Below are 27,102 nucleotides of genomic sequence, written 5' to 3' on the forward strand. Positions count from 1 at the left end.
TTCTACTTATGTATAAGGAAGAATGATGCCAAGGATTATTCCTGTTTTCTCATTCTTATCATTTTTCAGTATGTTGTACAATATGTTTTTATCACATTCACCCCTCCTCCATGCCTTCCAAATTCACCTCCACTTCCCAAGCCCACCATGTCCTGATTTTTTTTTTAACTCACCAAACTGTATAAAGTGAGGACGTGACTGCTCCAAGGTATGGTGCAGGGGAAGGTTATCATTGTAGATGCGAAGGAGAGAGCAGCCACAGGCATCTGGAAGAGTCTAGAGCAGGAAGGAAAGTAGTAGACTGAATGAACTTATCCATGAGAAATGGAGTGGAAGGAGAACATAGGAAGATAAAGAGAGGAAGACAAAACACAGGATGGGGATGGGGGAGGAAGCCAAGAGAGCATGGCCAAGGGGAGTGTTTGTCTGCATGCTTGGATGTGTACCACATGTGTGCCTGCTGGCCCCAGAAGCCAACAAAGGGTGTCAGATCCTCTAGAACAGCTCTTTTGGCCTATCACGAGACACATGTGAGTGCTGAGATCAGAACCAAGGTCCTCTGCAAGAACAGCCAGTACTCTTAATCACTGAGCTGAGAGCTGCCTTTCCACTTCCAATACTTTTGCTTTTTCCAAAGTTTTATTTCTGGGCTGAAAGGATGGCTCACTGGGCAAAACTTTTCCTATACAAACAAAGAGGACCTGAGTTCAAATTCCCAGGTCCCATGTAAGAAAATGGGCGTGGCCATATACACTTGTAATTTCAACACTGAGGAGGCGGGATTGGAAGTAGAGATGGGAGGATTGCTAAAGTCAGGATGAGTTCTAGATGCTTCTCTAGCATTAATCACTAAATTAAAATTAGAAACTGACTAATCATAGTGACAAGAGACATTATAAGAAACACATTCCACTCACTCTTCCATCTGCTAGGGGTGTTTGTCTTCTCTATGGGAACTCTAACCAGACTTATTCTAGCAATAGAGAATCTGTCTCATCCCCAGAGAGTATCCCTCTCTCCAACAGTGACTTATCCTTGGCCTCCCACGGCCCCAGGCAAACAGGAGGTGTTACCTAATTAGAGTAATTGGCACTGTTTGTGCAAACAACTCAGAGACCTTCACTCTCCACTCTGTGTTTATTCCTGAAATGTTTATCGGACCAAAAGCAGCTTCCTGTTCCAGCACTTATGACTGACACAGTTTTTATACTCCTGTGCCCTCTATCTGGTGGGTAAGGTCAGGAAAACACCAACACACATCACCTACTTAGCATAAAACATCAGGAAGCAAAATCAGAGATTGAATTTTATTCTACAGCTTTGGACTTTACATTAATTGACTCCTGTACCCCCATGTCTCCCGTTAGGTATTTCTTCTTTCCCTAGCAGAAGGTAAATTGAAAGACTTTTTCCATGGTCAGTCTTTCCAGCTGCAAAGGAAGGAACTTCTGGGTGTGGGCAAGGATGGACTTCATTTATGGCTTTCTGTGACTAACTGGTTTTGTGACATTGGGCAGGTCGTGAACCCTGGAATTATTTCTTAATCCACAAAAGCACTACAGTTTTTAATTCATTGGGGGGATTTCCTTTTTTTTTTCCTGTGTATTTCCCTTGAAGCCCTTCCAATTTGAATCTCTCCTGTAAAGAATAGGAAATGAATTTGTTTTTGCATAAAAAGAAGGCCTCTAGGATTGAGCTCTGTAACTCTGTAACAATGGGAATGTCCTCCAACCAGGATCCTGAAGAGAACCAAGATCAGAGGACAATGTGGATAAAAGTAGAAACCTATTGTCATTTGTAGATGTTTCTAATTGCGTAGCTTTGTAACAAGCATCAGCTTGGTTCCTATGTCCCTGGAATACTGAGTGTCACCTGATGACAATGGGAATACCAGCCAGAACCCCAGAAAACTGTTGGTGATGTAAGCATGAGGACCTGAGTTCAGATCTCAGCACCCTCTTAAATACCTGGTTGGGGTGTTGCATGCCTGTATCCCCAACAATGAGAACAGAAACAGTGGGCTCTCTGGGGTAGTTGCAAGTCTCTCCAGCCTATCAGTGAGTGCCAGGTTTAGAGAGAAAAGCTCCCCAAAGTCAGGTGGGAATGACAGAAGAAGACACCAGAGGTTGGGTTCTGGCCTCAATGGGTTCACATGATGAATACCTGCACACACATATGGTTATATATGGATAGGTATAAAAATGATGCAAATTTATATGTGTGTGTATGATTAACACATATACACACAGACAGAAAAAGAGAGAGAATATAAATACCTTCAGTCATTAAATGTAGTTATAATACAAAAGTATAATTTCCCCTTGTCTTCTCAAATGCTCAAGGCAAAAGAACAGTTCACGTGTGATTAGGAAGCTGTCCCACCCCACCCTTAACTGAAAATGAGAAAGGAAAAGAATTAATTCTTGTGCTTACAAGCAGGTTGATCTCTTGGAAAGGACAGGTAGAAAGCCTGTGGGAATGAATTGGCTAGGATCATCAGTTTTTACAAATCCATTCTAAATAACAATCAAGTTGCATATTGTCAGAAAGCAGGTAAGAATGTACAAAAGTTTAGACCCATGCTACCCTTTCTTTCTGATAACTTAAGATGATAAAATGATACCATTTCTTCTGCTAAAGAACTGCCACCTCTCTCCCAGTAATGGATCCAGCACAAATACAGCCAAAATAAGCCATAATAATAATAATAATAATAATAATAATAATAATAATAGTAATAATAAGCCATAATAACCCTTGTTCCTGAGACCCTCTTCCCTCTGTCTGTGTGGACACTTTACAGCCAGGGTCTTTGTCCAGCAGTCAAGTGTCTGCATCTCAGAATGACAAGATAATAACCATTCTTCCTTTTGTGTTTTTAAAATTTATTTGTTTAGTATTTTACATACACCTGCACACTGGTGTGCGTATGTAGGCCAGAGGACAGACAGCACAGAGGCATGGTCAGTTCTTGCCTGAACTCACCGCGTGTGTGTGTCCTGGAACTGAACTCACGTCGTCAGGCTTGCCAGCAAGTGCCATTAGCTGCTGAGCCAACACTCTGACCAGCACTGTTCCTTTCAGATGGGACTGAAGCACATACATATTCCACCCTTCCTCTAGAAATGCCTCCGAAGCATTGTAGATGCGGGGCTCAGGGTTGCTGGCACCCTAGATTCTAGATAGATGCTTGGTCCCCTTCACAAAGGACCCCTTAGCTCCCCTGGTTATTATATGTTTTATTTTGTTGCTTGATTTTCTTTTTATGAGCATCCCAGTACAACTAAAGACTATTGCTTCTCAGGGGGAGGTCACTGCCAAGGTGTCTGTTTTTGTTTGTTTGTTTGTTTTTTAAGCAAGACTAGTAGGGTATGCTGTGTTTCCTGGCTTTAAACAGCCCAGATTAAAAAAAAATCAATCAATCAAACAAACAAACAAAACAAAACAAACCCCAAAGTAGCAGGGACTGTCTCTGTTCCCTTGGTTTGTAGTGACTCTGGGGAACACGCTATAGGGTAGCATTTAGTGTTGTAGTGACTGAAATTAGGTCAGTGAAATAGAAAATGGAAAACATCTCTGTATTTCTGCCTGGATAAAAAAGAAAGCCAGAGTGAACATCAGATTGAAGCAGCAGTTTTGTTTCTGAGCTAAGTTTCTTCTCTTCTTGCTTTCCTATGGGAGACATATCTTCCTTCGTCCACATCTTCTTGAATCTCAGCAAAGGCGGAGTGTCTCCTGAGTCCTTCTACCATTGGACCCATTGGAGGAAAGGGTCCAGGGAGGATGCTCATTTTACTGCCATTCTCCATGTCTCTTCCTGGACAACTCCCCAGGCATCCCTGTAGAAGGAGCAGGGTCCATTTGTTGTAAGGAGCACAGGGCCCTTTGTTCCATCCCACCTGGCTAGCTTACATCCAAAATAATAACACAGAACGTGTATTCATTTAAACACTGCCTGGCCCATTAACTCTAGCCTCTTATTGGCTAACTCTCACATCTTGATTTAACCCATTTCTAATAATCTGTATCGCCACTTGACTGTGGCTTACAGGCATGAGTCTAACCAGCATCTGTCTTGGGTAGGAGAACCATGGCATCTGCCTGACTCTGCTCTTCTTCCCCCCAGAATTCTGTTCTGTCTTCCCAGCCTACCTGAGTTCCTCCCTATCAACTAGGCCAAGGCAGTTTCTTTAATAATCAATGAAAGCAACACAATTACAGAAGGACCTCCTACACCATCCATTGTTGCGGTTGCTCAAGTTGAAGGGGAGCAAGTAGAGTGTACCATCCCAAGGTTATTCTGACTGAAGGAGCTGAATGATCCAGCACTATGAAGCTGGAGACCTAAGATGGCCTCCTCCATGAGCCCTGTCCCCAGTATAAAGACTGGTTGGGCCTCTCAAGATGGACTAAGCTATCTAGCCACTTTGGTGGATGCATTTGGCAGCATCTGGGGTAATCATGGGCTTAGTGACTTCATATCTATTAGACTCAAAAGACACAAGCTAGACTCCGCAAACTGTTGACATGAAAATCAAACTTGGGGGTGTAAGAAAGAGCCTCAGAGGAGTGCTGGAAAGCATAACAAAAAATATTTTGATATGTTTTAGACCAACACGTATCTACACAATGAACACAAAGTATCAGTACTTTAACTTCTATATTATTCAGTGTCGAACAGAAAAGGAAAAACAGACATATGATTGTGCTTTTCATCTACTTTGCTTTGAATTTGTGATAATTTAGTTAGATCTTATTAACAACAACCCACTGAAGAATTTAGGGAAGCTGTCAGACAGCCTAGGAAACAGCGAGATAATTCATAGACTTGTGCTTTTTGGTTTTAAAATCATGTTGTTCAGTAAAGTGTAAATCCAACAAGTAATTAATTAGACTAAAATCATGAAGAACACATCTCCATGACAGGCTAGCATTCAGATCACAGGTCATTAAATGAGGGCTTGTTCTTTAGGTCACACTGTGTTGTCTACTTTTTCTATTCCTTGTAGATATTTTATCAACATGTCTAAGTCAAGGGAACACAAGCTTTCCCTCAAAAAGAGGTGGCTCCTGGAATAACTCAGCTTAGATGAGCATAAGATCTCACACTTCTGGACGTTTCTCCCAAGAGATCTCTGTGGGGTTGAACTAGATGTGTGACTCTAAATTGTCAGAATTACTTGAGAATATACCTCATGTGATTCATGTATATTTATTTATTGTCAGAATTACTTGAGACTATACCTCATGTGATTCATGTATATTTACTTATTGTCAGAATTACTTGAGAATATACCTCATGTGATTCATGTATATTTATTTATTGTCAGAATTACTTGAGAATATACCTCATGTGATTCATGTATATTTATTTATTGTCAGAATTACTTGAGAATATACCTCATGGGATTCATGTATATTTATTTATTGTCAGAATTACTTGAGAATATACCTCATGTGATTCATGTATATTTACTTATTGTCAGAATTACTTGAGAATATACCTCATGTGATTCATGTATATTTATTTATTGTCAGAATTACTTGAGACTATACCTCATGGGATTCATGTATATTTATTTATTGTCAGAATTACTTGAGAATATACCTCATGGGATTCATGTATATTTATTTATTGTCAGAATTACTTGAGAATATACCTCATGGGATTCATGTATATTTATTTATTGTCAGAATTACTTGAGACTATACCTCATGGGATTCATGTATATTTATTTATTGTCAGAATTACTTGAGAATATACCCATGTGATTCATGTATATTTATTTATTGTCAGAATTACTTGAGAATATACCTCATAGGATTCATGTATATTTATTTATTGTCAGAATTACTTGAGAATATACCTCATGGGATTCATGTATATTTATTTATTGTCAGAATTACTTGAGACTATACCTCATGGGATTCATGTATATTTATTTATTGTCAGAATTACTTGAGAATATACCTCATGTGATTCATGTATATTTATTTTTTAATCCTGTCTTGCTTTCCCCCTAGTCATTTTAGTGCAATCAAACCCCATTCTGACCTACTTTTCCTGCTACAGATGGAAGAAGCCATTCATTGTTTTCAATAGTGTGCCTTTTATGCTATTGGTAACAGCTTTTAATAGGGCTCTGACCTTTGTGATTAAAACTGGCTGCTGTTTTGTTGTTTCGCGTGCATTTCAATTATTAACTCCAGGGCCATAATAATGTCATTATGAGGCAGATGTTGGTAATATTCATAATTTACTCGAGGAAGCAGAAAGAATCTGTACTAATGCCCAAGTAGTGGAGGGAGAAAGAAACAAAGTTTGATAATCGCTGCTAAGTTCACAGAACTGTCTACTATATACGATCCATGAAGCAATTCCCACGCTTCATTGGGCATAAAAATCACTTGAGAGTTTGTTTTGTGTGTGTGTGTGTGTGTATGCACGTGAACATACATGTATGTGCATGAGCATGTGGAGAGCAGAAGATGATATCAGAAGTTGATGTCAGATGCTCTCGATGGCTATCTCTCATAGGTATTGAGTCAGGGTCTCTCCCTAAACTTTGAACATCAGTGATCCTCTTGTCTCTATCTCCCTCTTTACACACACCAGGATCACAGGTGTGCACTATCACTTCCGGCTTTTCACATGGGTGCTGGGGATTTGAGCTCAGGTCCTATCTCAACAGAACTCTCTCCCTAACTCATCACCCTGAGACTCATTTCAATGGAGACAGCATATCGGATGCTGGAGGCTACGGTGGTGCCCAGGATTTCTCTCACAAGCTTCCTAGTGATGCCAGTGATTCTGGCCCAGGTATTTTGAGAACCAATAATGACTCAACATTCTGGATTTTAGAAATAGAAGCTCTTTGATATTCAAAAAATCTCTATGTTCAATTATTTCCTTGGTGCCATGCATATTTCACTGTTTCAATCTCTATTTTTAACTTCAGTAATGTCAATCTTTGTTTCACAAATTTTAAAATTGTGAACTACCCACTTATATATTAGCAATGTAATAGGTTTCAAAATTTTTCCTCATTGACCTTATGTTTTTAACTTCTGTTTTGGTAAATATTTCCCTAATATGTTTGCCTTTATATTTATGACATCCTGGGTATGAGACATCCATGCACAGGTAGGATGCACCTGTGTGACTGAAGGCAACTGAGCAAGTCGAGCAAGCCAGAAAGACGCTTCCATCTGATGGTGTCTGCTTCAGTCTCCTGCACTGGGCTCCTATCTTGGGTTCTGGGTTCCTGTCTTGGGCTCCTGTCTTTTTTTTTTGTTTGTTGTTGAGACAGGGTTTCTCTGTGGTTTTGGAGCCTGTCCTGGAACTAGCTCTTGTAGACCAGGCTGGTCTCGAACTCACAGAGATCCGCCTGCCTCTGCCTCCCGATTGCTGGGATTAAAGGTGTGCACTACCACCGCCTGGCTTGGGCTCCTGTCTTTACCCCTTGCCTTGGGCTCCTATCTTGGGCTCCTGCCCTGACTTCCCTCAATGACCAGTTACTACATGTAATCTTCCCAAACTTGCTTTGGTCAGAGGTTTATAAAAGTAACAAAGAAGCAAATGAGGCTGATGGAGGTGGGTCATCTTTTTATCTGTTGTTTTATTGGTTAAGTAATAAAGAAACTGCCTTGGCCCCTTTAATAGGACAGAAAATTAGGTAGGCGGAGTAAACAGAGAGAATGCTGGGAAAAAGAAGCCGAGTAAGGAGTCGCCATGATTCTCCCACTCCAGACAGATGCAGGTTAAGATCTTTCCTGGTAAGCCAGCTCGTGGTACTACACAGAATATTAGAAATGGGTTAGATCAATATGTAAGAGCTAGCCAATAAGAGGCTGGAGCTAATGGGCCAGGCAGTGATTAAAAAAATACAGTTTCCGTGTAATTATTTCGGGGCATAAGCTAGCCATGCGGGCGGCCGGGTGCCGGGGACACAGCCCTGCCGCTCTTATTACAACATGAGGCCATGCTCTTATGTTACTTCAGGCCCAGAGTTCTCTCTTTATCCAGTAAGCCTTGGTTCTTACTATGTTTTGGGGGTAGTTATTATAGTCACTTCATTTCTTTCAACTTTCCAAACCACTTAAAATTTAGTTTGGTGAAAAGTGAAGTTATAAATATAAGTTTTAATTCTGATACATTCTTTTTTTATTAATTTTTTTAAAAAATAATTATTTATTTAGTTAATATCTCAACTGCAGTTTCCCCTCCCTCCTCTCCTCTCAGTTCCTCCCTGTAGTCAGAGACTGCTCTTTCATTTTCCAGCTTCACGGACCCAAAATAATCACACAGAAACTATATTAATTGCAATATTATTTGGCCAATAGCTTAAGCATATTTCTAGCTAGCTTTTATATCTTAAATTAACCCATTCCTATTATTTTGCATTTTACTACAAGGCTTGTGGTTTACTACTAAGGTTCCAGGGCCTCTGTCTCCTTCAGCAGCTACATGGCATCTTCCTGACTCCCCGTTCTTCCCTCCTCTATCAGCTTGGAATCCCCACCTTACTCTATTCTGCCCTGCCTTAGGCCAAAGAAGCTTTGTTCATCAACCAATAAAAGTAACACATGTACAAAAGGACTTCCCACACCATTTCCCCTTTTCTGTCCAAATAAAAAGGAAGGTTTTAATTTTATAATTTTAACATAGTAAATTATATATAAAAAACAGGTATCAAGCAAGAATTACAGTTACAATATTTATATCTATTTTATCTTTTATTATAACTAAGGAAAACTATAATTAAAACTATCTATTCTTTAACTCTGTCAAGGACTCCAGAAGGTTATAATATTACCCAAGTAAACAGGAAGTTCATTGTAAGCAACTTCCAAAACTCTAGAATTGACAGAGACCTCTTGCTTGCTGGATCATTACCCAAGGTTCTTCTGTAACATTGGGGCATCCATCTTCAAACTATAGGCCTGTAGTATCTGGCAGATATTTCCATGAAGCAGGAAATCTGAAGATCTGTTTTCCCTTGTAATGACAAAGTACATCAGATGCTTTCTTCTATGTCCTGCAAAATGTCTGACAGTTCTTTCATGAAGCAGGAACCTTGAAGGACTGTCTCACCTTTAGGCAAGTTCAGCAGTTATTTTTCTGTGGGTCCTGCATGTCCAGTTCATACAGCAGACCATCCAACAGTCCAGGCAAGAGCAGATTTTTTTCCCCCAAATGGCTAATCAACTGCTTAAGGAACCCTTTTGATACCCATTATCCTCTTGAAGTAGATTAATGTTGCCAGGAGCAGATGTGCCTCATTGTCTTCCTACACCACTTTTCTCCACATTTCCTATGTCCCTCCATTCACCTCTCTTTGGTTTTTATTCAGAAAAGATCAGGCCTCCCATGGATTTCTACAAAACCTGCCCTATCCAGTTGTAGTAAAGACTAAGGCTGGGCAAGGCAAGTCAGTCTGAGGATTAGGGTCCCAAAAGCCAGGAAAAGAATCAGACACATCCTCTGCTCCCACTGTTAAGAGCCCCACAAGAAGACCAAGCTACACAACTGTCACATATATACAGAAGGCTGACGTCAGACCCATGCAGGCTCCCTGGTTGTTGATTCAGACTGTGTGAGCCCCTATGAGCCCAGGTTAGTTGGCTCTGTGGGTTTTCTTACGATGCCCTTGACCCCTCTGGTTCCTACAATATCCCCTCCTCTCTTCAGCAAAATTCCCTGAGCTTGGCCTAGTATTTGACTATGGATTTCTGCATCTGTTTCCACCAGTTGCTGGATGGAGCCTCTCTGATGACAGCTGGACTAGGCACTAATCTATGATTATAGCAGAATATCATTAGGTATTATTACCAGGTGTTACGCTCGTATTTTTTTTTCTCCACTCATGTTTTGTTCTCTCCTAGGTCTCTAAGCCATCCAGTCTCTAGATCCTGGAACTCCGGGCAGTGTCATGAGTGGGCTCACTCTCCTGGCCTGGGTCTCAGGCTGGACTAGTCATTAGTTGGCCACTCCCACAATCTCTGCGTCACCCCTTATTCCAGCACATGCCATAGGCAGGATAGGCTATAGGCCGAAGGTTATGTGGCTTTGTTGGTGACCCAGTCCCTCCACTGGCAGTCTTGCCTGGTCACAGTAGGTGACCAGTTCAGGCTATGGATCCCCTTTTGCTAGGAGTCTTTTCTGGGGTCATCCTTGTAAATTCCTGGGAGTTTCCCTTATACCAGGTTTCTACCTGGCCCTGAAATGACCCCCTTTCTAGACAACTCTTTCAGTACTCTCTCCCCCACAGCTCCACCCTAACCTCATCCCTCATGCCAGCACCAGTCTTTAATGATCTTCCTGGTTAAGACAGAGCAAAATGTCCTTCTGGACTCTGCATTCCATTCTGTTCCGTGCCGTGTCCTTCCTCTGCTATCAGAAAGTGCTAAGGAATAAATACACATTTTCATGTACTTTAATATTTGGTAGAAGAAATGTAATATAACCATCCCACTTTTGCACTTTTCAACTCTGAGATAAACATCATGGTGTGTGAGTGGGGGGGGGGATCTGAGATAAACATCATGGTGTGTGTGTGGGGGGGATCTGAGATAAACATCATGGTGTATGGGGGGGGGGATCTGAGATAAACATCATGGTGTGTGGCGGGGGGATCTGAGATAAACATCATGGTGTATGTGTGGGGTGGATCTGAGATAAACATCATGGTGTGTGTGGGGGGGATCTGAGATAAACATCATGGTGTATATTGTGTGTGTGTGTGTATGTGTGGTATATCTGAGATAAACATCATGGTGTGTGTGTGTGTACATGAAGGTGCATGTGTGTGTGTGTATGTGGGGGGCAGGGGATCTTGCTTCTCTTCTTATCTTCATAGAGCACCAAGTAAACTCTTTTTGCTTTAATGATCACATTTTATATTTTGGATTTGATACCCTCACACAAATATCAATAAATGCCAATTTTTCTGCTGTAATAACTAGCTGCCCTTCAGATAACAGTTCCCTGTTTGGAGCTAACGTCATCATGACATTAAACATACACTTTCATTCTCTTATCTTTTTCTGTTGCCTTTGCTTCAGCAGCTGGTAGAGAGTTTGAATGAGGATGGAGACAAAAGTGACCATAGAAGCTTTCCAGTCCTCTCCCCTGGGCACTGACTTCAGAGCAGCCGGTAGATTCATCCAACAAAGTACTTTTCTGCCACGACTATGAAAATTCTAGCAGTAATAGGTTAAGGAAATGGTGTTCAAGTTTGTGCTATTTTGCTAGGGATGTGCTTCATTAAATAGCATGATTAAAAAGTTAATGCCAAACATTCCATTCATATGGCTTAATGAATAAGGGGTATCATGATATTGTAAACATATATACATATATATATATATGTATATATATATACATATGTGTACTTGCTACTATTATTCAGCTTTTATAAAAGAAAGTCAGCGGGCTGGAGAGATGGCTCAGTGGTTAAGAGCATTGCCTGCTCTTCCAAAGGTCCTGAGTTCAATTCCCAGCAACCACATGGTGGCTCACAACCATCTGTAAAGAGGTCTGGCGCCCTCTTCTGGCCTTCAGACAAACACACAGACAGAATATTGTATACATAATAAAAAAAAAAAATAAAAGAAAGTCAGCTACTTTCAACAACATGGGTGAACCTGAAGAACATTAAACTAAATGAAATTGCCAGATATAGAAGAAATGTTGCATAAATTTCTGAACTCTGGTAACCAGTTTGTAGAAATAATAGAACAGTGGCTACCACGGGCATGTGTAGAAGGTAACCCAGGAAAGTTTGGGCCATAGGTGCTAAGCTGTAGTTATGTGGGACACTAGGAGGGGTAGTCTAGAGATCTAAGATCCAGTTTGTTGACAATTGCTAATAATATATTAACTCAGCTGGGCAGTGGCCATGCACACCTTTAATTCCAGCACTTAGGAGGCAGAGGCGGGTGGATCTCTGTGAGTTCCAAGTCAGCCTGTTCTACAGAGCAAGCTTCAGGACAGCTAGAAGTATATAGAGAAACACTGTCTTAAACCAAATAATAACGATGATGATACTACTAATAATAACATATTAATACACTGAAATTTTCGGAGTAGATTTCAGGTCCTTTTAATATGCATAAAAGGTAAGTAATTCCTAACTACTGATTATTTTACTCTATACATGGGTGTATGTGTCAAAATTTTATGGTATATACTCTAAAAATAAACTTTAAAAGTCAATGTTTAAAATAATATGTTGGAAAGATAAAGGATACTTCCTTGTGAGGCGCATAACAGAGCATTGGGCAGTGCTTTTTGACCTCTGAGATTATACTCTTAAGTGATGAGAATCCCTCCCGTGGCCATCATTGGTAGTGGGGTTCATCTTGGAGTGGTACTCCAAAGACACCTTTCTGGAAGTTCCACTGTGGTTTCTCTTCCTCCCTCTGTCTATTTGGCATCCACACATCCTTGAAGGGCTCCGCTAAGCCTTATCAGCAGCACCATAAGCCTGAGATTTGCTGCCAACTTTCTACTTTCTGCATGCTTTTATGCCATTTGAAAGGTGGTAGGTTGGACTGAAATGGCCTCGGAATCTGTACTTTGCTGCTCCCCAATCTTCCTGTCTCCCCCTTTGCCTCCTTCCAGCCCTGCCCCCTGCTGCTGTTATTTTCTAAATGGTGACAGAGTCCTGAAGTTGCTATCATGTCTCCCTGAAAAGAAACACCACCCTTGAAGCCAGCAAACCGAAGATAAAAGGGAAGGACAAGTTGGCTGCTCAATAGAGTTAAAGAAGAAGGAGCAGGTTATTATAAAACAAACCAGCAGCCTCCTCCAACCCTGGGTCCTTCCAAGCTCCTTTCTACTACTTTTCGTCATGGGTAGAGATGCTTTGTTTACAATTCACAAGTATACCTCTGTGTTCAGTGTCGGAAGACAAGTTGGTGAGGAAATGGGCTCCATTTGATTAATTCCCACCACACACACACGATGTACTTGTGTTCATTGAAGGAAAAAAATCTTTCTAAAGCTTTTGGAAAATTTGGCATTCAGGGATGCTGAATACAGATTCCATATCTTCCTTTTTCTCCTTGCCCCATGTCTCCTCCTACCAGAAAGTCCCCATGACACCTAGACAGCAAGCCTTTAAAATACAGCTTTTCATTCCCACAGCCCTTCTACAGCACTAAGTAGCTACTTACCAAATGAAGATGAAGCTTAAACGAGAAATTGGGAAGGAGTGAAATATTCTCCAACAGTCTTTCAGTCTCTGAGACATGACTTCACTGGGGCAATGGAATGGCTATCAAGGAGCATCAGAGTGATTTAGATTTCCGTATCCTTGTCCTTTGTCTCTTTAAAGATGGGTGAGGCTGAAAAAAATGATAAAGTTGAAGAGTCAATGTTGATGATGTTGAAATTGAATAGGCAGAGACATAGCGGAGAAGATGAACTAACCCTGATAGCGAACAAGGGATGTATTACAGTCCATCTTCTTGCTGCTATTAAATGGGCTACCCCAGAGGACAAATGATGCCCCCTAAGGGTTGCATGCGAGATGGGGTGCATTGCCCTTAAGGGTTCAGGATGGCTTTGTGATTGCTCAGTTTCTTTGCTCTGAGCACATTAAGATAAAGGAAGAATAATGGTTCAGATTTGCTCAGGACATGTATGCTGGGATGTCTAAACTTCCCCAAAAGCCCCCATTCTTGGTGTTACGAAGAAAGTAGAGGAAAAAGAGTCACTTAAATACTCTGGTTCCCTCTGACCTATAGAGATGGCTGAGCTTGCCTGCCTTTGCTCAATCATAGTCCACTAGCAAGTTCTTAGAAAGTAGGGGTCTGTGTTTCTCTAGTGACAGATATTATATAAACTGAAGTCTGGAATAATAAGGAATAACAGTGACTAAGGAACAGGGTCAAGGTGAAAAACTGTACAAAGAATTTCTATAAAGCATTAGGCAAGGGATTGCAGAGTTAGCTCGGCAGTTAAGAACACTTCCGCTCTTGTAGAGGACCCAGCTCCCACATGGTGACTGACAAGTGTTTGTACTCCAGCTCTAAGGGAATCTCACACGCTCATCTGCCTCCTACAAGCCCTGCATGCATGTGCTGCATAGACCTATAATGCAGGAAAATGGCCCACGTGAATAAAATAAAACATACGTAAATCTCAAAAATAATCAAATGTTAAAACACTAAGTAAAATCTTTGTTGTGGTTCAGTAAGGCTTGTGATGTTATTTGCACATCTCTCCTCCAAATGGGTAAACTGAGGCATGTAGTCTATTCAGCTTCTTGAAGTCTCATAGTAAAGGACATGACTACAAGTCCAAGTCAGATGTGTGACCTTCCCAAAGCCCCAGGTCTACTGCTGGGAAAATGTGAGGCTTCCATCTGCTTGAACGAAGACTAGCTGTTGTATTCCTATGAGTCATTGTGATGGTCAACATATTTTATTTCCAGAACTCCACGATACTTATAAGCTTGATATTAACAATAAGTATCACTATTATACATGGGAAAATAATATAAATTGATTCATTTTTGTTTTGGCATCAGATTAGCAGACATAAGAATGGTTCTGGTCGATTCCTGTTTTGTATGGAAGTTTCAGGTCAAGAGATTATTTTATTTGAGTCCTAGAAAGATCTGGGAATGCATTTTATTTGGTGACCTGGCCTTGAACTGCCTTGGGAAATATATGGAACTTTTAAACACCACCAGAGCCTTTTCACTCCAAATACTTGCCTCTTATATGACTTTTTTCTTTCTTTTTTTTTAATATTTATTTATTTATTTATTTATTATGTATACAATATTCTGTCTGTGTGTATGCCTGCAGGCCAGAAAAGGGCACCAGACCCCATTACAGATGGTTGTGAGCCACCATGTGGTTGCTGGGAATTGAACTCAGGACCTTTGGAAGAGCAGGCAATGCTCTTAACCTCTGAGCCATCTCTCCAGCCCCTATGACTTTTTTCTTAACTGACACTTTCTTTGTTCAAATAATGTGAAATCTCTATTTTTGCTCTAATATGTTTTTAAATATATAATAATTTTTATCCTGATGCCTTGCTATGCAAATACGTTAATAGTAGTTTTAATGTGAGTGTCAATAGTATATGTTTGTAGAAAAATCAGGAAGTTTACCTAACAAATTAAGACCAAACACTATTATACCCATGTAAATATTAATTAATTAAACAGCATTGTGATATTCTACAATACAAATCCATGTAGTTTTTTCCTTCCATGGTGTAAAATTAAAATTGAGAACATATTTCTAAAGTAAGAATTTTGGGTGTTCTTATTTAATATAAATGATTATTTTAAAACAAACAAAACCTGTAGAAGTTATTCACGTTTTGTTTTCTCTATCTTTGTTAGGATTTAATTGACACAACCCTGTGTTGTCCAAGGTGAACAGCATGGTGATTTGATTCTTTCAGCCGTATGTGCAGTTACTGCCGTAATCAAATTAGCAATAAGAGCGCAGCATAAAAACAACCAAGTTCTGAATTATACAATGGAAAATGACTCTTTTTTGGTACACCCAAAATGCTGCTAAAGCATTTTTCACAAATTGATGTGCGAACAGCTCCTGCGGAAACGCTGGCCCAGGAGTGATGCATTTGGTGTGCGCACAGGGGGTAGGGCTGAGGAATGAGGGAAGAGAATGCCTGCACTGACAGACGGTTGCTATAGTGACCCTGGAGGGAGAGGGCTGCTAAGTAAGCTGACGTTCCCTTAGTGAAAGCTGTGTTTGGTTTAGATACTGATTGAGTTGCTCCAACTCTCAAAAGTCAGTAAAACAGAAGAATATGAGGAAAGCAAACTACAGGACTCCAGGTGCGATCAAAGGTACAGTGTGCTGTGGCTGTTTGGATGCGTGTGAATGCTTGTTTCCTACTTCATCTTGACTCAGTTACCAAAAATGTAAAGAATGCTTGGAGTGGACCTTAAAACAACCCAGAAAGTTTGAGTGTGTTTTTCTTATTATTGCATCTGAGCCTAAAATAAATAGAAGCAAAATGAATGGTAATCGTGTATTTATGGATTTGGAAAACTTTTATTACATGCAGGTTTGGTATGTAATAAAAACCTGAATAGCAAAAATTTTCATGATTCTTCAATGGCATCTAAAATCCAAGACATCAGTGCATGAAGGTTGGTCATTTTGGCAGAGCTGAGGAATACCTCAAACTGATAAACAATGATGCTACCGAGACCTGACTCTCAGAACAAAAACTGCCCTCGTCTCTCTGTGGATCTATCTTCTTTTTATTTCTTATACAATGATTTTAACTTTTAAGTGGTTTGTTGCATTTCATGTCTTCATGAGAATATAGTGGAATTATTTCATTATATCTTTAATTTTTTCCTAATTTCTTTTTTTCTGAGTTTATTGAGTTACAACTGTCAAATAAATTGTATGTGAATGATAGATGCAACTTGATATTTTGAGCAATATACACTGTGATTATCAATATCAACATAATTAATGTATCATCGCTTTCCAAAGTTACTGTGTGTGCGCTGAAAATATTTAAAATCTACTAAGCCAATTTCAAGCATCTAAAGTTAATTTCTCTCTGTGCTCACCATTTCTGCAGGTGATTGGCAGGTCTTGTTCATTTTTTTGGTATTTATGACAGCGTATCTCCATGTTCCTCAACCCCCAGTTTTGACAATCTATATTCCTCTTTTTGCTCCTTTGAATTCAGCTTCTACAGATTCCAAACATGAGTGAAATTATATAGTCTTTGTCTTTTTGTATTTGACTTCTTTTGCTCTCTATGACACTGTTCTGTATCTTCCAGAATATCATGAATGATAGTTTACCTTTTATAAAGTCTGAATAATGCGGACTCTATCATCTGTCTATCTATCTCTCTATTATCTAGCTAGATAGCTCTAGCTGTCATCTCTCCACCTCTCTATTATCTATAATCTACTTTCTATTTACTTATCATCTATCAATAATTTGTCTTTTATCCATTTATCTATCCATTTATCCACTAATAAACAATTAAATTGGTTTCAGACTTACATAAAAACACTGCATGAACATCGGAGAGGATGCCATTTCTGTAACACACTGATTTCATCACCTTAGGATGTATCTTAGCACTGAGAAGGTCCAATCATATGGCGTTCAGGTATCATCTTCATGAGGAGCTTCTGCACTGTTCCCCGTCATGGCTGTTCTGTGCTACATTTCCACCCACAAGGAAGTGTCAGTTTCTTTCCTCTATACTATTTCTTGACACTTCTCTTTAGCTATTTGGTAACGGTCACCCTTCATTTGTGTTGTCAACATTTCATTGTGTTTTTTATTTGTACCCTTTAATGGTTTGATGTTGAAACGTTTTCATTACATTTTTTACCTGTATGTCCTCTTTTGAATAATATTTGGGGAGACTCTTTGCCCCTTTACCATGAGCTTATGTGCTTCTTGCTCTGGAGTTGGTTTTTTGCATATCTTAGATATTAACTCCATATTAGTTATATGCTCTATGGATGTCTTCTCCCTGCCCATAGGGAGACTCTTTGCTCTGTGGATTGTTCAGCTTTGCCATTTGATATAATCCCATCTAGCTTTTGGTGTGGGGAAGTGCTTTTCACAAAATTATTGCTCAGACTAATGTCAAGAAGCTTTTTACCTAATGTATCCTTCTGGTAGGTTTTTTTTGTTTTGTTTTGTTTTTTTGGCCTTTGGTGTTTGAAATATTTAAATCCCTATTCCATTTAAGTTGGATTTTTGTATGTAATTTAAGGTACAAACCAATCTATCTTTTCCATGTATATACCTTGTTTTCATATCATCTTTTAATGAAGAGATACCTTCTTCATTGTGGATTCTTAGTACCTTGGTGAAAATTAACTCACTGTGTTTTGCATGATTTTTTCCCCATGTTTTCTATCCTGTCCCTTGCTTGTGTCCGTTTATATTTCAGGACTGTATAATTTGATGATTGTAGCTTTATAAGACAATGTGAAATTAGTAAGTACGATTCATCCAGTTTGCTCTTTGTCAGTTATCTATGCATTTTAAAAGTTCTTTTTTTATAGTTTAAGGTGTTCTTCAAGTCTACCACTCTTTATTTTTCTGTCATGATGGTCTGTCTAGTCTCGAAAGTGATATATAGAATGCGGCTGCTATTATTATAATGTAATCTATGTCAACCTTCATTTGTTAGTATTTGTTGTATATATTTAAGTACTTCAATGTTGAGGCACCTATACATACACGTTATGTTATATCCTGTCTATTAATGAATACTTGTCATTATATAATATGTGACATTTCTGACTTAAAATATACATTGTTTGATACATATATTGTAACCCTTGATCATTTTTATTCACAATTTCCTTGGAATCCACTAATCCATTTCTTCACTCCAGCCTATATGTGCTATTAAGTTAATCTAGTGTAGAATCTTTTAACTCTATCCCCAGAATTCTATGTATTTTAATTAAGTAATTAACCTATATGTGTTTAAAGTTATTAGTAAATAAGGGCTTGTGTTTTCCACTTCTGAATGGAAGTGGAAACTTCTTGTTTTCTGAACGCCTTGCAGACCATCCCACTTTTCTGTTCTTTCTGTCTTCTGTCTCTTGTGAGTTGATGATTGTTTGCAAGGACATGCTTGCTTTCACCTTTATATTTTGTTTAAAAAATTCTATAAACTCTATTTATCTTTTTTCTCATGGTTATGATAAGATTTATATGAAACACCCTAAAGCTGTACCTTTGACTGTATGTTTAAATATCTGTTTTAATTTCTCCCATGTCTTGTTATTGACATCACAATTTGCATCTTTTATTTCATTATTATCACATTATCATAATCGTAGTTATCTTAAATATTTTTGTTCTTAGCTTTTGCTTTGCTTAAAAGTTATTTGCATGGCCATCACAGTACTGAGTGTTTCTAAATTTGTCAATATTGCTAGCTTTACAGTAAATTTCTTACACATATTTTCATACTATAATAATTTTCTATTTCTATTTAAACAACACATTTAGCATTTCTTTAAGGTAGACTTAGGAGTGATTAACTCCCTCAGCTTTTATCTGGAACAGTTCTTATCTCTTCCTTAAAAATACTTTGAATTCTTTGCCAGGTAGTTCATCTATCTCCATGTAGAGTGGCTTACTATTGCTTTATTTTGCTCCTTTGATGGTATCATAAGGTTATTTGTGAATCTTCTGGGTTTCTCTTGGTGACTAAGAATTTGAAGTCTTTGGCACCTCTTCCAGTGTTTGCAAACAAAAGCATTTACCCACCAGTCATTCTGTCCAAAGATTGTTGGCAGACCAACTAAAGGCTTTTTCTGGTGTCTTAAAGCAGGATCAACTGGTGGTTGGATCATGGAATATATGGATCTATTGCTTGGGTACCCAAGGTCTTTCTTGTACCACTGCAATGGGCTGGAGATATTGTCCACTGTGATGAACCTGACAATGGAGTCCACAGAGAGTATTCTGAACTCTGAGCCCACAGCAGCTGTCCTAGTATTAGGGAAGGCCATCATCTGTGTCCATGAAAGCCCGGCTCAGCTGAAGTAGGACAGGACCTGGGTCCACTGGAATAGTCCTGAAGCTGGGATTGTGGCATCACAAGAAACTGCTCAGTACTAATTCACGGTGCATGAAAAAGAATGAGAGTCAGTTCCTCTAACTGGGAAACAAACGTGCACACGCTAGTCCTCTGCTGCTCCGATCCAGGCCACCGGAACGAGCCGTTTCTGATGCAGATTTATGACTTTTAAATAAAATGCAATATCTAATAATGAACGGGTTAAAATTTGGAATATACTAATTGGTTATACCAAAAATACCAAATTTTAACAGTCTTTTAGTTTATTTAGTCTCTAAAAATTTCACCCACGTAAGCCATGCAATTTAATCATATCCTACAGCCTTAGTCACACATTTATCAAGTGATGTGAGTTTGTTTATATTTTGCAGAATTTTGGTTAAGATTTCTTTGGTTCTAATCATTCAGAATTTCCATGAAATGATGTGCCTTCTAAAATCAATAGTATTAAAATACTGGGGTGGGGCTGAGAGGATGTGATTTAAAAAATTCTCTTATGCTTTGGCAAAAGGAAGCGACCCGCCCAGCAGGTCCTAAGTTACTCCAGGGTCTTGAAGAGGCACTATCTAAAAGACATGGGAGGAAAGAGAAACGGACGCCAAGCAGTATTCTTCGTCAAGGCATCCGTTTATTGAAGCAAGTTTCATGTCTTAAATACTCCTCAGTAAGGAGCTCGGGCAGGGGGAACTGAGGAAAGGGAGAAGGATGAAGGGGGAAGGGGGAAGGGAAGGAGGGGCTCAGTAGCTAGGCAACTAAGCGGGGCAGTTTGGCAGCTAAGCAGGGCAGTTGCAAGGTCAGTGGCTAGAACACCTGCTGTTAGTGATAAGCAGCAAGCAATGAAGACACTCTGTGGTGCTTTCCAGAGCTTGAGTCTCCACGGTTAGCATGTAATGTTTTGGCTAACTTTAAGTTTTCTGTCTCAAGACTTTTACTTCAAGGCCCTGTGAGATGTGAGAAAGGAGAAGCCTGAAATGGCTCCTGACAAGGAAGAACATAGATATAAAGACTGTAACAAAAAGTACAACCGAGTCTGATAACAAAAGAATACAATACAGTTTCTTTGATATGGAATGGATATGTTGTAAATTATACCTTTTTGTGATTTCTTATTCTATTGCTTTCTTCTCTCATCCCCCATCTGCATCGGTGGAATGTCCATCACCTATACTCAGGGAATTTGAAAGATAGCTGGTTTAAGACAACAGAGAATGATGAGCCTATAGAAAACTAGAGGAAGTAAGTTCCAGGCAAAAGCTTTGTTCTCATTCGGTGGTCTTCTTAGGGGCTGAGAGGATGGCTCAGTGGGTAAAAGAGGCTGTAGCAGTATCAAAGAGTTCACAGTAGCCGGGAATGGCGTAGAACAAAGACTTATTTATTTGGGGACAAACTTAGAGTAGGGGTGGTGATCCACAGTTCTCTGCATGCACTGGGAACTGGGAGCCGACTCCCATAGTAAAGGGACCACACATGCTTTTTGTCTGCACTTACAGTACATGAGACCACACCCCAAATGAACCAGTATCTTAAAGGTTATTGGCTGAAGGAGTCCCCACAACACCAGCCCTTTGCTCTTGTAGAGGATCAGAAGTCAATCCCCAGCACCCACGTTGGGCAGCTTACGACTACCTGTAACTCTAGCTGTAGGGCGAGCCCACACCTCTGACATCCACGCACACTCTCACCCATGTGCACTTACCCACATGTAGATAAACTTACTTCCATGTAATTAAAATTAATTACAAATAGTAAAAGTAGGACTAAGACTGGGCATGGTGGGGCACATCTTTAATCCTAGCACATGGGAGGCAGAGACAGGAGAATCATTATGAGTTGGAGGCCAGCTTGACCTATGTAGTAAGTTCTAGGCCAGCCAAGGCTACATACTGAGACCTGGCCTCAAAACACCAACCCCCAAAAGCAAACCAAGATAGATGGGAGAGGGAAATGTTTCCGGGGTTCAAAGCACTCGGTGCTTGTCCAGAGGACCAGAGATTGGTTCCCGGCATCCATATGCAGGCTCCCAACTGTTCGTAACTCCAGATCAAGGGATCTGATAGCTCCGACCTCAGCAGGTCACCTGCTCTCACACATACCATACACAACACACAACACACATCACAGACCCCTACACACATTTTTTTTTTAAAAAAGCACATTACACATCCCTCCTTAGTAAGTTCTCAGTTCTTAATTTTTGTGGGCTCCTGGATGACCACATTTATCAACTGAGACATAGGCATCTCCTGCATAGAAACACCAACCGTGGAAGGGTGGCCGACATGGTGGCCAAGGAGAGAGCCAAAAGAAAGAGCAGTTGTTGGCGTTTTGTGGTGAGAGAAGTCAGAAGCTGCACTGGCTGTCTCCGAGTGTGGAAAGGCACAGCAGGCCTGGCTGGTTCGACCTAGGAAGTGTGTGAATCGGTAAGAAAAAAATATTCGGACAACTTGATGTAACTGGCAGTCTCCTAACTGACAGCTGCGATCTCCTTTTTCTTGCACCAACCAATGTGTTCACAGTCTTGAATCCAAGACATACAAAGAGGGCCTTAGGTGCATTGAAATAAGTGGAAGGGGCAGCGTGTCGTGGTGATAAAGGGCTTGACTCTGGGTGTCTAGCACACCTGGGGGCAATACTTGATTCCCTTTGAATGTAATGTCGCTAATGCGACGTGCGACAAATGATAGCTGCGGCCCTCTTTGTCCTTTAGACTTAATAACTACCACTGCCACGAACACAGCAGGCGCTCCGCTGGACAGGCTGGGCTGTGCCCTCCAGCAGAACACTCATTCTCCATCATCCTGAAGATACCAGATAAGTCCTGCTTCAGCACTTGCCCTCCACCTCTGAGCAGTCTCTCCCCTCCCGAGAGCCCGGATCCTGCAGCTGATCAACAGTTGAAGTCTCTGTTCTTTGCTTCTATTGAGAACGTTACTCAAGACTACCTGGACTTCAGAGATAAAATCGCATCTCAGTTCGGCCTCTCCTTCCCCCCAGTCCTGCTTCCCTCGTACCCCTAAAGTTGTGACTGAGAGCACATCCGCTAAACCCTCTCTCCAGAGAGTTTCCGTAGATACGCATGATTACGGGGCAGCTGCAAAGGTGGCTATGTATGGACGGGAAACGACGCTGCAGGCGCCTACGTAAGCCCGCTTCTGAGAACATCTGGTTGTACTCTGTTTCCTGATGAGGGGCCCAGGGCAGCAATGAGAGACTGAGAACCAGGATGGAAAAAGTGAGAGGAGTAAGGGAGGAGGTCAAAATGTCATGGGGAAGGGCACTTTTTGTAGCTCGGAAAGATGCTGGAATACATGGGGCTTAGATAAGCAGTCAGATCTACCCCTCAGGTGTGTTCTAATCAAATCGTTGCTTATGTGGGAAATGGGGGCCACGATGATAGAAGGATTTCCCTAGATTTAGGCCTGTACTTGCTGAGACACTACTTTGGACCTGGGATCACCTATCTCTAAGATTAGAATAGTATCTATCTTGCCTATTGTTGGTCAGACGTTTTATCTGAAAATATTTTGGAAACTGCTCTGGGAAATTAGTACATGAGAGTGGAGCAAAGTGATTGAAAGCCCAGCTTTGGGCACTAGACAAATGCGTATGGCTTGTCATTTGGTGGCATCGGTGCCTCCTTGGGCAAGTTGATTTACCTTGCTAGCCCCAGTATCCCAAACTATGCAGCTGGGCTGGAGGTAGGAAGGGCTCAGCTGTCCTCATGGTGTCTCTAACATAGGCTTTTCTTCCAAGTTAGGAGGAAGAGCTACAATGGGTGACTGATTAGGATGGGCAGGTATTGACATCGCCTCATTGAGCTGTTGCAATGTTTAAATCAGAGAAGGGAAGTGATGACTATCTGCAACATCATGTCAGCCACATAGGCCCTAACTGAATGATATTGCTTAAATATAAACACAAGTACATCGCATATAAGCTTACTCATGCATGGTGTTGGGCTGGGACCCAAAATATCCACTAGTAACAGCTGATGCTATCTGTCAGGGAAGTCCCTGTGAGAAGACGTGGCATGGGGTTGTGTATAACAGTGGAAGATGCTCACCAGCAGAAGGGTCAGGATGGCACCAAGCTCCTGAAGCAGCTGGGAGCTACAGTGCCCTCTGGTGGTCATGTTGGTTATTACATGACTGATCACCCAGTGACGACTTTCAGTTTCCTGAGCTCACACGCTGGAAAGAAGCTTTTTGAGACTGTAATTTTCAACATGTCTCATAAAACTACAGTTTGACTCTGTATTTTAACTTTACTCTTTTTGTGTCTTAGATTTTTTCTTTCCTTTCTTTTTTTCTTTTTTTCTTTTTGAGACAGGATTTCTCAGTAGCTATGGAGGCAGTCTTGGAACTCACTCTGTAGATCAGGCACCTCATCTTATCCCCAGTGAGTGTTAACACTGTAATGTTTTTTTTTTGCATCTTGAAGGGATGGACACCATAAAATAAAAGTCAAACATATCATGTTATTTACTTATATTTCAAAATGGTAAAAGATATTAAGATGTCTGGAGATAAAAGAAGCTTGATATGAAGTAAAAATTGCATTAGCAATAATGCAAAATATAGAGTCTCAAAAGATGAAAATGCAAGATTATAAACTTGAACCCGATTAAGATAAAAGGTAAAGTTTAATGAGGGAAAAATAACAAAAGCCAAATATTGAACACACACATTACAGAAAAGTTATGCTTTCTTGGGAGAATAATATTTGTTTGTTTTTAAAATGTGGTGATCCACCACATTCCCCCTTCCTCATCTACACCAAATAAAACACTGTATTCTGATCCACAGATAGTTCTTCATATCTATTTATTGTGTGTATGTATTGTGGGGGCACCTGTGTTACTGCACACATGTAGAGTGTAGAATCATAGTACAACTCAATGTATGTACAACTCTTTTGAGTTGTACTATGTGTGCATGTATGTATGCATGTAGTATGTACTTCTAGCATGTGGATCTGAAGACTGAGCCTGGAGACAAGCAACTGTTACTACCCACTGAGCCGTTTCACTAGCCTGAACTCTAACATGCTAGTGTATTAACACTGATGTGTTTGTATGAAGGTATTTCAGGAAACTTCCAATATTCTACTTCCTTCTGACCAGAGGATGGGAGTCCATGGTTGTGGCTTTTTCACAAAATCACGTGCTGTTCATCTGTTTGCAAAATGACTTTTTGGCATGTGACATGATAGTCTAGCTCTTCTGTGGCCTCCGTGCTAGCTGGAAACGCAGCAGAATCAGCTGTCTTCATGGCATTCTTGTGTAGCTGAATAGAAGAAACCCTCCGCTGCAGGAGTAGTCTTCCCCAAAGCTCCCCTGCTAACACACAGTGCCAGACTAGCTCAGTCGGTAGAGCATGGGACTCTTAATCCCAGGGTCGTGGGTTCGAGCCCCACGTTGGGTGCCAGATGAAGGCGAAGGCGTAAGTCACAAACAATCCCACACTAGTTTGGAATTATGATTAATATAATAGTTATTTATTTAAAGGGGAAAAAACTTAGAGATCACCATCCCAGACAACAGCCCTCTGCGCAATCAGGAAGGGAGTCTAGTCGCTGGAAGCAGAGCAGGAAGTAAGAGAGAGCGAGGAGAGAAGTGGCTGCTTTTTTAAAGGGAGAGAGACCACGCCCCAATGGGCTGGTATCTCAGCGGCTATTGGCTGGAGGAGCGGAAGGACCTCCCGAAACACCACCCTCCTGAGGAAGCACAGTAGTGAGAACCCTAATCAAAACTATTTGTAATCTTATTTTTATCTGATCCAATATGAATACTTTTCTCTGAAGAAGTGTAAATGCCTTTTATTCCAGTTGAGGGCCACACATAATAAATGTCGTGGGTGCCATGTGACAATTCTTAGACTCTGGGATGAAAAACAGGGCTGCTGGCTTCACATACCAAAGAAATAGAATTCTGATTCTCAAAGTCTTAAGAAAAGTTTGTGTTTACTGGCAAATACTTGGAAAGTATTCAGGGCGTTCAGGGTCCCAAAAGTGTGCTCTGTTCCCTTTCCCTCAAGGGCATCACTTTCTCTGGGAGTCTGTGAATCTTTGCTCCCCTGCCTCTGTCCAGCTTTGCCATTAGTTCATCTGGGTCTTATGCACAGTAATTTATTTCTGTTCCTTGGTATTTTTTCCCTTGTTATTCATTCACCAGAACACCAAAATCCCAGAAGGTGAACCCAAAGAATTAAACTTGGAATCTTTTCATCACAGAAAGAACACACACACACACACACACACACACACTACACATGTGTGTTAATGAGTCTGTCACATAAGTAAACTATTTTAGTTAATCTTTGTTACATAACAAACTCTTCCACAGTTTTGTGGCTTAAAACATTGACAGGCTGAGCATGGTAGCACAAGTCTTTAATGCCAGCACTCAGGAGGCCAATCAAGTGATTCTGAGTTTGAGACCAATCTTGTCTACATAGCAAGCTCTAAGTCAGTAAGGTGGGGCTACAGTGAGTCCCTGTCTCAAAAATAAACAAATAAATTTTAAAAAAACAGTCACATCTGGTCACAGAGCATGCTTGTCTGGTTAACTATAAGCAAATATGGATAGTTTTTTTAAGGATACCTATCTAATACAGTATGACAAGAAGGAGGTTAGGTGGCTGGGGAACAATCTGGGGAGAAAGCTGATGGAGGAAGGTCATTGGCTAATAAAGAAACTGCCTTGGCCCATTTGATTGGCCAGCCTTTAGGTGGGTGGAGTAAACAGAATAGAATGCTGGGAGGAAGAGGAAGTGAGCTCAGATGCAGGGCAGCTCCTCTCTGAGCCAGAAGCGATGAAGCAAGCCGCCAGGTCAGACATGCTGAATCTTTCCTGGTAAGACTGATGCTACACAGATTATTAGAGATGGGTTGATCGGGATATGAGAATTAGCCAGTAAGGGCTAGAGCTAATGGGCCAAGCAGTGTTTAAAAGAATACAGTTTGTGTGTCATTATTTTGGGGCATAAGCTAGCCAGGCGACCACGAGCCGGGCTGTGGGAAGAGGCCCGCAGCTCCCCACTACAGAAAGCTTTCTTCCCATGAGGACCATGCACTGAAGTTTGTTGGGGTATAGAGGGACGTGAGCATCAGATGGCTTGCTGAACTCCCTGATTCCCCTGGGCCTGAACTCATCTGCAGCGCTGGCTGAACTCTAGCATCCAAGCTGACTTGTTTGACGGTTGGCAACGACTGTGAGATGTGACGTTTCAGGGCTCTGAAACAGACTGCTTTTCTGGTGCAGTAATTCTCAGACAGTGATCCTCGACACCAAGGTGGACTAGCTGCTGTCTTAAAACCTGAAATCAGAACATACGGTCACTATTGCTGCATTATTAATCCCATCAATACAATATGAGATCAACTTAAGGGAAGAAAAAAATTAGTTCTACCCTTTTTGGTGGGAAAAAGTACAAATTCATATTACAGAGGTGAATACATATGGGAGCCACAAGAGTTTATTGTTTGAAATTTAAATTTGATTTCGGGTTACCATTTTT

At 40.6% G+C, this 27,102-nt stretch overlaps 1 protein-coding gene across 22 annotated transcripts in view; it reads left to right on the top strand.

Annotated features, from left to right (window-relative positions):
* Syne1 (spectrin repeat containing nuclear envelope protein 1) overlaps positions 1–27,102 on the top strand; it is a 471,855-nt gene that overhangs the window by 51,689 nt on the left and 393,064 nt on the right. For 14 of the 22 annotated variants that reach the window (XM_057763194.1, XM_057763204.1, XM_057763211.1 and 11 more), the window contains exon 1: positions 17,126–17,214. The exons of 6 other annotated variants lie outside the window; for them this stretch is intronic. In XM_057763194.1, the coding sequence (XP_057619177.1) occupies positions 17,127–17,214 (88 nt within the window). In that variant the 5' untranslated portion in view covers position 17,126. Of the gene's footprint in view, positions 1–15,728; positions 15,840–17,125; positions 17,215–27,102 lie in introns of those variants that run through there. 2 more of the 22 variants (XM_057763201.1, XM_057763203.1) reach the window with 2 other exon arrangements.

The sequence above is a fragment of the Chionomys nivalis genome, chromosome 2 (assembly GCF_950005125.1).
Source record: "Chionomys nivalis chromosome 2, mChiNiv1.1, whole genome shotgun sequence".
NCBI lineage: Eukaryota > Metazoa > Chordata > Mammalia > Rodentia > Cricetidae > Chionomys > Chionomys nivalis.